The sequence below is a fragment of the Bufo gargarizans genome, chromosome 9, assembly GCF_014858855.1.
Source record: "Bufo gargarizans isolate SCDJY-AF-19 chromosome 9, ASM1485885v1, whole genome shotgun sequence".
Taxonomy (NCBI): Eukaryota; Metazoa; Chordata; class Amphibia; order Anura; family Bufonidae; genus Bufo; species Bufo gargarizans.
The window spans coordinates 180476223-180487400 of NC_058088.1; the positions used below are offsets into that span (position 1 = coordinate 180476223).

Genomic DNA, 11178 nt, shown 5'->3' on the forward strand with positions numbered 1-11178 from the left:
CCGGTTGGTTAGGCTGTAGGAGCCCTGGAGATGTTGGAATACCCCTTTAAACTGTATAGAAGTGAAAAGCTCCTGACACCGGCAACTCCATTCTACTTGATGAAGTCTTGCTTATTTTGCAGGGTGGCTTCTGTTTTTATTGGCACCATTCTGGGGCACATGCGACTTTCTGAGGGGGAGGCACGTGCACTGCCGCCGCTTCCTGATCCTGGCAGGCCCCGCCCCTTCCCGTGACGTCACGCCTGCCAGGAGCAACTCCGTTCTGGACACGACCCTGTTCTCCACATGCGCCCTCTGGTCCTGAGCGCCGGCTGGAGGTGTCCCGGGGGGAGTCCGTGAGTATCGGGGCTTGTGTGCCGGGTGAGCCGGGGAGGAGCCGCTGCCGGCAGGCTGTAATGTGAACGGGGAAGTAGCGGCAGAAGGAAGCCGCATCTGTGTCTGTACAGTCAGCGCAGCGTCATTTCCAGGTCCTCACAGAACCACAGTCATAAAGATCCACAGCCGATATGTGTCCACATCTGCCCCCTGCTGGCCATCTGCCCCGGTACTGGTGTATCTGCCCCCTGATTATATCTGCCCCAGTACTGGTGTATCTGCCCCCTGATTGTATCTGCCCCAGTACTGGTGTATCTGCCCCAGTACTGGTGTATCTGCCCCAGTACTGGTGTATCTGCCCCAGTACTGGTGTATCTGCCCCCTGATTATATCTGCTCCAGTACTGGTGTATCTGCCCCCTGATTATACCTGCTCCAGTACTGGTGTATCTGCCCCCTGATTATACCTGCTCCAGTACTGGTGTATCTGCCCCCTGATTATATCTGCTCCAGTACTGGTGTATCTGCCCCCTGATTATACCTGCTCCAGTACTGGTGTATCTGCCCCCTGATTATACCTGCTCCAGTACTGGTGTATCTGCCCCCTGCTGGCCATCTGCCCCAGTACTGGTGTATCTGCCCCCTGATTATAGCTGCCCCGGTACTGGTGTATCTGCCCCCTGATTATAGCTGCCCCGGTACTGGTGTATCTGCCCTCTGATTGTATCTGCTCCGGTACTGGTGTATCTGCCCTCTGATTGTATCTGCTCCGGTACTGGTGTATCTGCCCCCTGATTATATCTGCCCCGTTACTGGTGTATCTGCCCCCTGATTGTATCTGCCCCGGTACTGGTGTATCTGCCCTCTGATTGTATCTGCCCCCTGATTGTATCTGCTCCAGTACTGGTGTATCTGCCCCCTGATTGTATCTGCTCCAGTACTGGTGTATCTGCCCCCTGATTGTATCTGCTCCAGTACTGGTGTATCTGCCCCCTGATTGTATCTGCTCCAGTACTGGTGTATCTGCCCCCTGATTGTATCTGCTCCAGTACTGGTGTATCTGCCCCCTGATTGTATCTGCTCCAGTACTGGTGTATCTGCCCCCTGATTGTATCTGCTCCAGTACTGGTGTATCTGCCCCCTGATTGTATCTGCTCCAGTACTGGTGTATCTGCCCCCTGATTGTATCTGCTCCAGTACTGGTGTATCTGCCCCCTGATTGTATCTGCTCCAGTACTGGTGTATCTGCCCCCTGATTGTATCTGCTCCAGTACTGGTGTATCTGCTCCAGTACTGGTGTATCTGCTCCAGTACTGGTGTATCTGCCCCCTGATTATATCTGCTCCAGTACTGGTGTATCTGCCCTCTGATTACACCTGCTCCAGTACTGGTGTATCTGCCCCCTGATTATACCTGTCCCAGTACTGGTGTATCTGCCCCCTGATTGTATCTGCCTCGGTACTGGTGTATCTGCCCCCTGATTGTATCTGCCTCGGTACTGGTGTATCTGCCCCCTGATTGTATCTGCCTCGGTACTGGTATAGTAAGGTTACGGCCACAGGGTGAGAGAGGCGCTCATAGGGTAAATAAGTAAAGATACCAGTACCGGGGCAGGTATATTCAGGGGTTCAGATACCAACACTGGGGCAGATACACCAGCATCGGGGCAGATGTGTCTACATCTGCCCCCTGCTGGCCATCTGCTCCACTGCCCCAGTACTGGTATATCTGCCCCCTGATTGTACCTGCCCCGGTACTGGTATATCTGCCCCCCTCAGTCACCCCCCCCCCCCCCCCCGACTATTTCTGAACCAGTACAGTCAGCCCCCCCCACCCCACCCCTGACTATTTCTGCACCAGTAGAGTCACATTTCCCTGACTCTTTCTGCACCAGTACAGTCAACCCCCCCGACTATTTATAAACCTGTACAGTCAAAACCCCTGACTATTTCTGCACCAGTACAGTCACATTTCCCTGACTATTTATAAACCAGTACAGTCAACCCCCCCGACTATTTATGAACCTGTACAGTCAAACCCCCCCCCCCACTATAAACCAGTACAGTCAACCCCCCCCCCTGACTATTTCTGCACCAGTACACTATTTCTGAACCAGTACAGTCAACCCCCCTATTTCTGCACCAGTACAGTACCCCCCCCCAACTCTTTCTGAACCAGTACAGTCAAACCCCCCCCCCCCCCCCCGACTATTTCTGCACCAGTACAGTCACATTTCCCTGACTATTTCTGCACCAGTACAGTCAGCCCCCCCCGACTATTTATAAACCTGTACAGTCAAAACCCCCCCCCCCACTATAAACCAGTACAGTCAACCCCCCCCCCCCGACTATTTCTGCACCAGTACAGTCACATTTCCCTGACTATTTCTGCACCAGTACAGTCAACCCCCCCGACTATTTATAAACCAGTACAGTCAACCCCCCTGACTATTTCTGCACCAGTACAGTCACATTTCCCTGACTATTTATAAACCTGTACAGTCAACCCCCCCCCCGACTATTTATAAACCAGTACAGTCAACCCCCCCGACTATTTATGAACCTGTACAGTCAAACCCCCCCCCACTATAAACCAGTACAGTCAACCCCCCCCTGACTATTTCTGCACCAGTACACTATTTCTGAACCAGTACAGTCAACCCCCCTATTTCTGCACCAGTACAGTACCCCCCCCCCCCCCCGACTCTTTCTGAACAGTACAGTCAAACCCCCCCCCCCCCGACTATTTCTGCACCAGTACAGTCACATTTTCCTGACTATTTCTGCACCAGTACAGTCAACCCCCCCGACTATTTATAAACCAGTACAGTCAACCCCCCCGACTATTTATAAACCAGTACAGTCAACCCCCCCGACTATTTATAAACCAGTACAGTCAACCCCCCACGACTATTTATAAACCAGTACAGTCAACCCCCCTGACTATTTCTGCACCAGTAGTCACCCCCCCCCGACTATTTCTGCACCAGTACAGTCACACCCTCCCCCCCGACTATTTCTGCACCAGTACAGTCACACACCCCCCCGACTATTTCTGCACCAGTACAGTCACACCCTCTCCCCGACTATTTCTGCACCAGTACAGTCACACCCCCCCCCGACTATTTCTGCACCAGTACAGTCACACACACACACACCCCCCCCCCCCCGACTATTTCTGCACCAGTACAGTCACACACCCCCCCCGACTATTTCTGCACCAGTACAGTCACACACACCCCAGACTATTTCTGCACCAGTACAGTCACACACCCCCCCGACTATTTCTGCACCAGTACAGTCACACCCCCCCCCCCCGACTATTTCTGCACCAGTACAGTCACACACCCCGACTATTTCTGCACCAGTACAGTCCCCTCCCCCGACTATTTCTGCACCAGTACAGTCCCCTCCCCCGACTATTTCTGCACCAGTACAGTCACACCCCCCCCCCCCCCCGACTATTTCTGCACCAGTACAATCTCACACCCCCGACTATTTCTGCACCAGTACAGTCCACCCCCGACTATTTCTGCACCAGTACAGTCCCCCCCCCCCCGACTATTTCTGCACCAGTACAGTCTCACCCCCCCCGACTATTTCTGCACCTGCACCAGTACAGTCTCACCCCCCCCCCCCCCCCCCCCCCGACTATTTCTGCACCAGTACAGTCACCCCCCCCTCACACACTATTTCTGCACCAGTACAGTCACCCCCCCCCCCTCACACACTATTTCTGCACCAGTACAGTCACCCCCCGACTATTTCTGCACCAGTACAGTCACCCCCCCACACACTATTTCTGCACCAGTACAGTCACCCCCCGACTATTTCTGCACCAGTACAGTCTCACCCCCTCCGACTATTTCTGCACCAGTACAGTCTCACCCCCTCCGACTATTTCTGCACCAGTACAGTCTCACCCCCTCCGACTATTTCTGCACCAGTACAGTCTCACCCCCACCCCCCCCGACTATTTCTGCACCAGTACAGTCACCCCCCCCCTCACACACTATTTCTGCACCAGTACAGTCACCCCCCCTCACACACTATTTCTGCACCAGTACAGTCACCCCCCCCTCACACACTATTTCTGCACCAGTACAGTCACCCCCCGACTATTTCTGCACCAGTACAGTCCCACACCCCCTTATTCTCACAGAAAGCCGGCAGACTGGCCCCGTTGAATGGGCTCCTTAAGCAGAACCACGGCAGAAATCTGAAAACCCTTGGCCTCCACTACTGGAGCGCCAGAATACTGGGAGACGCTTGCGGGGACACAAGATGGCGATCTAAACTTTGGCGCGTGTCCCTGACCCTTCTTTGTTCTGACTCGGAGGAACGTCATGGACCCTCATAGCGATGTGGTAGACACGTCCTGTGCAGGGCTCCAAGAGGAGCGGCCAGACATTCCTCCGCACCGTCACCTCCAGCGGCCAAATCCTCGCAGAAAAAACATCTCATTCCTGTTCTCCCCACTGTCACTGTAAATGGCGGAAGTAGAAGGGGCCGAATATAACCCTGGCGCCACCAGGAAGCATTCATTTCAATATCGTGGAATTGTTATCTAAGCAATTTCCTCAATCTTTTTTTTAAAAAAAATTTTCTGTAGGTTGAGCCTTTTTTTGTATCCAGAGATCCTTTCCTTGTGTGCTTTATGTTTTTGGCAAATGTCCGCTGTTATTCTTGGACCTGTAGCACGGTCGGTATGTGCGCGTGCTGCGTTGCGAGGGGATCACTATTTTTAGAGAGCTTTCAGGACCACTAGGCTTTGGAACAGATGGGGCCTCAGAGTCGCCCCCTCCCCCAATGCGGTCATGGTTGATCCAGACTCCAGTGTTTGGGCGTTGATTTTTTTATTTTTTTTTTGGGATGACCACTTTCTATAGGACGGGGATTTTGCCACCTGCCCGAAGCAAAAGGGTTAAACTGGCAAATTTTAAAAATAGAGGTGCTGTTCCCTGGCAAAGCCGACCCCGTCCATAACGAGCTGTCGTCTCTGCGCAGTGAAATCTACGTCCTGATAAAGTTATCTATATGAGCCTGCGGGTCACCTAGGGCAGCGGGAGGGATGGACAACCATATGCTGAGGACTTCGAAGAGGGCGCTGGAAAATTGTTGATTTCACACAGTTAAATTAAATAAGATGTAAATTTATATCGTCTTTAATTTTTGTATAAAAAATATAAAAATTTTTATTGATTTTCTACACATTGATTTTATTTTTGTTTTAATCATTTTGTATGTTTTTTCAGTTTTGTTCCTTTTTTACATTTTAATATATATTTTTTTAGAATTGTAATTTCTTTTATTTCATTTTTGTGTTTTTATTTATGCCTTTTTTTTTTTAAGTTCCTTTTTTAATTTAAATTTTTTTAGGTGTTTTTTTCGCTTTTGTAGAAATTTTTTGTTTTACGTTTGTTATTTTCTTTTTTTGATTTACATTTTTTAATGTTTTTGTAGAATGTTTAAATTCATTTTTTTAACCGAACTTAGTTTTTTTTTTGTTATTTGTTTATTTTCCTATTTTATTTGGTCTGTCTGTTTTTCATGTCTTTTATTATTATATTTTTGTGGTAGAAATGATCAATAACTGTCATTATTTGCCATCTTTTTAGATATTTCCATCATGTCGACCGGCCTGGTAGAAGACGAATCCCAGTTTTACTGTAAAGCGAAGAAATACTGGAAGAACATCCCCCCCACGGTGGATGGGATGCTGGGAGGGTACGGTCATATATCTAGTATCGATATCAATGGCTCCAAAAAGTTCCTGCAGAGATTCCTGCGAGTGAGTATCCCTAGAGATCCTGATGAATCCTGTCAGCCCGTGCTATAATTAGAGGCGTTAATTCCGCTGTGTGCGGAGCCGGGAAATCCGGATGAGATGTGACGAGCGCTGGCAGAGAGGACGGACAAGAGGACTCGTGGGGTCTCATGTTAGCAGCGAGTGGGGGATGGAAAGGAATGTGCGATCCTGTTAGTGATGCATGTACACAGTCTTGGTATATAGCGGTGACCTATACTACAGTGCTGTACACAGTCTTGGTATATAGCGGTGACCTATACTACAGCGCTGTACACAGTCGAGAGGGTGTCAGTGCGTCATCACCAGGCGAATGTCCCTCTATGTCGGATTCCGACTCCCAGCCTCAGTGCTCCAAGTGCTATTTTCCACACCATTTAAAGGAGATGTCTCATCGATCGTTGGGGGGTCCAACCTCTGGGACCGCCACTCATCTCTAGAACAGGGGTCTTGCCTCCCCTCATGCACAGTCCCATAGAAGGGAGAGACATTGCGCATGCACAACCACCACTCCTTTCAAACAAGGCACACAGGAACCCTGGTTTTGGGATCGGTGGGCGTCCCAAAAGATGGACCCGCAGAGATCAGACACTGTCTTGTGGATATGGTTGATTAATGGACAACCCCTTTAACTGCTGTGGCGCTTTCAGTTTTTCCCTGCGCAGCAGCACTCCTGACCACCCACCCTACACTTACAGCCCCATGCAGAGCATTCTCCCCCCTAAAGGCAAATCTAATCTCAGGATTCCCTTTCTTCTGTTTTACAGGACGGCCCCCATAATACCGCCATTGCCACCACGTGCGCTTTGGACTGCGGAGCTGGTATCGGGCGGATCACCAAACGCCTCCTGCTGCCGCTCTTCAAAACCGTAGACATGGTGGACGTCACAGACGAGTTTTTAAGCAAAGCAAAGACTTACCTGGGGGAGGATGGGAAGAGGATCGGCGAATACTACTGCTGCGGCTTACAAGACTTTGTCCCTGAGCCCAATCGCTATGATGTCATCTGGATCCAGTGGGTTATAGGTGAGGTCATTCACTTACCCAATTTTTTATTTATTTTTTGCCAGGGGGAATTAACCAGAACTGAACAGAGGTGTTTTTTTTTTTTTGACAGTCTGGTTGCTAGGAATAAACTCCCTAGTAACCAGACTACCTTCAATGGTCTTGTCAAACAGCACATCCCTAGCAACCGGTCACTTATTTCAACGTGTCACTTTCTCCTGCGGCAGGACACTTGACCGACAGCCACTTAGTGGATTTCCTCAAGAGATGTAAAGCCGGCCTGAGACCCAGCGGCATAATCGTCATCAAAGACAACATGGCCCAGGAAGGGGTCGTCATGGACGACGTGGACAGCAGCGTCTGCAGGGACTTGGACCTGGTATGTCGCCTCATCAGACAAGCCGGCCTCGCTGTGCTGGCCCAGGAGAGGCAGGAGAACTTTCCCGAGGAAATCTACCACGTCTACTCCGTCGCCATGAGATAACTCCCTCCGCCGACCTGTCCACTGTTCTGCTGTGCCAAAAACTCAGATCCGGTTAGCATGCTGCTCTGTCAGTACGCCCAGAGGGCGTAACGGGCGCTGGGAGTAAAGCAGCCTTCGCCCCATCAGCAGCGGAGGCCGCCATTGCCAACTCTCAAGAAATTTCGCCAAGACTGAAATGAAATAAAATGACAATTTTCACACTACGGCACGGTGGGCAGCGGGACGGGCCAAGACTTGCCGTTAGCAGGAACATACCGCGTGCTATGTTAGATTATTTCCACAGAGCTGGGTGACAACCAGTATGTCCTCCTTTATGTCGCCCAGCTTTCCAAGACTCCCGCCTTGTTAGACTGTGCCACGTCCTGCTCTCCCAAATAGATGCTTAAAGGGCATCTGTCAGCAGTTTTGTACCTATGACACTGGCTGACCTGTTACACGTGCCCTTGGCGGCTGAAGACATCTGTGTTGGTCCCATGTTCATATGTGCCCGCATTGCTGAGAAAAATGAAGTTTTAATATATGCAAATGAGCTTCTAGGAGCAACGGGGGCGTTGCCGCTGCACCTAGAGGCTCTGCTCTCTCTGCAACGGCCACGTCCTCTGCACTTTAACAGGATCAGACTTGATGACGTTTTCACTGTCCATCAAAGTAAAGGGGGCACGTGTCATAGGTACAAAACTGCTGACAGATGCCCTATAGCACAGCCAACTGTCTGTCGAGGGGGGGGGGGGGGGGGGGTCTTGGAAAGCTGGAGGACAACCCCTATGGGAGCTATAAATGCGGCCACATAGAGGGGGAGGGAAGTGCTCTTTAACCCTTTGCGGTAGTCCCATTGCACAACGACTGCACTTGGCAGCATGCAAACTAATCTGTGAATTTCTCTCGCAGGAACGCTTGTGTTTGGGGTGGCTCGTTAGCGTTTGCCAAAAGAAGATGCGTGTTTTTGTGTGATTACAAAAGTTGGGGCAGCCAACCCAATAAAAGGGGGTTGGGACAGGATCAGAAAAACACGGCTGCTTTCTTCCAGCCCGTCCGTGGCGTTCTAGTAAATGCAGCTGAGCTGCAATACCAGCCACAGCCTACGGACAGCGGTGGCGCCAATTCTAGAAGAAGCCAGCTCTGCTTTCACCTACCACCCCCTTTAATATAGGAAGTGGTGACAAAGGCTGCCATCTTCAATCACTGGACCCCAAGTCACACGGACCGGCAGATGTCCAAAGGCGGTGAGCCGTCGTGTGGTACTTCAGGTGGCGGTTGTACATTGCCTTCAGATACTTAGATTATCCGAGGATCTGGTCCCAGTGATGGAGACATAGTTTGAATAAATTATTTTCTTTTTAGAAGTTTTTTTTTTTTTTTACATATTTATTTCTTCGGGTTCTTACCTTACACTGGTTGTCCCTCAACTTTCCCAGCTCCGCTGCAACATTTTATCCTTCCCTCCTATTTACCTGGATAACTTTGAGATCTACAGTTCAGGAGTCTTGGAAAGTCGGGAGACGGTCCCTGTGGGCGCTGATAAAGGGGTGTCCCGACTCAATAGTCCCTTCTCAAAGTGAAGCCCCCCGCGCAATCAGCTAACGACGCAGGCGGTCACTTCATGGTAAGGATGCAGCCACGCACACAACATGAGATTTTGCATAATCGAATTAACTTTTCTAGCGCTCCAGCCTACCTCCACTGGAGAGGAGCGCAGTTCTAAGTATACACCACTAGGTGGCATCATGGTTACATCCTGTCAGCGCTATGGCTACCATGTGTTCCTCAGAGGGGATCTGCTCATATTTTGGGAATACATGGCCCCTTCATACAGAGATGACCCTGAAGTCTATTATCAAGAGACCGTACAAAGACATGTTTAAAGGGGTTCTCCAGAACAACAAGTGAATAGTCCCTCTATATCAGATTTGTAGGGGGTATAGCTCTTGGCATCCCCACGGATTTGATGATTGAAGGGATTGTCCCCTTAACAGCGCCATCTATTGTATAGTGGCTGTCCTGGGTAGTGCAGTTCACTTGAATGGGGTTGAGCTGTAATACCAGGCACAACCACTACTAAAAGTATGGCGCTGTGCAAGAATCAAGGGTGCCGAGAGCCAGACACCAACCCTTCTGTGGACAGGCCATCCATTTTGTAGTCCTGGATCAATGTGTTATATAGGAGAGTGACCTATCCACCATGGGGGAGGGGGTGCAACTGCATCTATGCTCCCACCAAGACCCTCTCAATGACTAATCAGACATATAAATGTGTACAAAAACATAATCGGGGTACAACTCCCAACATCCCAGCCGGATCACAAGTCTTATCAGGTGAGCGGCGGCACAGAGTTCAGATCATAGGTTTGTCCGACAGCCGCCTTAGGCCTCCTGCACACGACCGTATGGTTTTGCGGTCCGTTTTAGGCTACTTTCACACTAGCGTTCGATCGGATCCGTTCTGAACGGATCCGATCATATTGATGCAGACGGAGGCTCCGTTCAGTACGGATCCGTCTGCATTAATAACTTAGAAAAATTTCTAAGTGCGCAAGATGCTTGAGCGGATCTGTTCAGACTTTCAATGTAAAGTCAATGGGGGACGGATCCGCTTGAAGATTGAGCCATATGGTGACATCTTCAAGCGGATCCGTTCCCATTGACTTACATTGTAAGTCTGAACGGATCCGCACGGCCAGGCGGACACCCGAACGCTGCAAGCAGCGTTCAGCTGTCCGCCTGGCCGTGCGGAGGCAAGCGGAGCGGAGGCTGAACGCCGCCAGACTGATGCAGTCTGAGCGGATCCGCTCCATTCAGACTGCATCAGGGCTGGACGGAGGCGTTCGGGTCCGCTCGTGAGCTCCTTCAAACGGAGCTCACGAGCAGACCGACGAACGCTAGTGTGAAAGTAGCCTAAAACTGATCCGTTTTTCCCTTTCATTCCATTTGGTTTTTGTTTGTGATCTGTTTTTTTGCAGACTGGAAACAGAAGCATGCAATAATGTTAAGGGTCCATTTAGACATCCGTAGAATGGGTCCGGATCCGTTCTACAATTATGCGGAACCAATTCATTTTCAAGGGGGCCGGAAAAGATACAGACAGCACACAGTGTGCTATCCGCATTTCCGGTCCGCGGCCCCGCAAAAAAAAAAAAAATAGAGCATGTCCTATACTTGTCCACAGCTGTGGACAAGAATAGGAATCCTCTAAGTGTCGGCGATTTGCAGCGTCAGTGTTTTGCAGGCCGCAAAACACTACGGACGTCTGAATGGACCCTTAAACAGTAAGTAAATAAAAAATTGGGGTTTGGCATAAAATTTTCAATAAATAGTTCCACAAAAACGGATGCGGAACTATTGACTTGAATGGAGCCACAGAACGTGATTTGCGGGCAATAACAGGACATTGTCTGAACAGAAACGGAAGGCATACGAAGTACCTTTTTTTTTTTTGCGGATCCATTGAAATGAATGGTTCCGTATATGGAACACAAAAACTGAACGTAAACAGAACAAAACAAAAAAAACCATTTGCGTGCAGGAGGCCTTAGGCGGCGTTCACATTTCATTTTCCGTTCTGATTCGTCAGAA

General features: G+C 50.1%; 1 protein-coding gene across 1 annotated transcript; it reads left to right on the forward strand.

Annotated features, from left to right (window-relative positions):
- Positions 1–217: 217 nt before the first annotated feature.
- On the forward strand, positions 218–7811 carry NTMT1 (N-terminal Xaa-Pro-Lys N-methyltransferase 1). The gene is made up of 4 exons (XM_044268554.1): positions 218–335; positions 5932–6104; positions 6887–7145; positions 7352–7811. Exons 2-4 carry the CDS (start codon positions 5943–5945, stop codon positions 7606–7608), a joined length of 678 nt encoding a protein of 225 aa, XP_044124489.1. The 5' UTR covers positions 218–335; positions 5932–5942; the 3' UTR covers positions 7609–7811.
- The last annotated feature ends 3367 nt before the right edge of the window (positions 7812–11178 follow it).

Coding starts and splice junctions, on each gene's coding strand:
- NTMT1 (XM_044268554.1), top strand. CDS start 5,943: ATGTCGACCGGCCTGGTAGAAGACGAATCCCAGTTTTACTGTAAAGCG. Junction 6,105..6,886: donor TCCTGCAGAGATTCCTGCGA/GTGAGTATCCCT, acceptor TCTGTTTTACAG/GACGGCCCCCATAATACCGC. Junction 7,146..7,351: donor CTGGATCCAGTGGGTTATAG/GTGAGGTCATTC, acceptor CTCCTGCGGCAG/GACACTTGACCGACAGCCAC.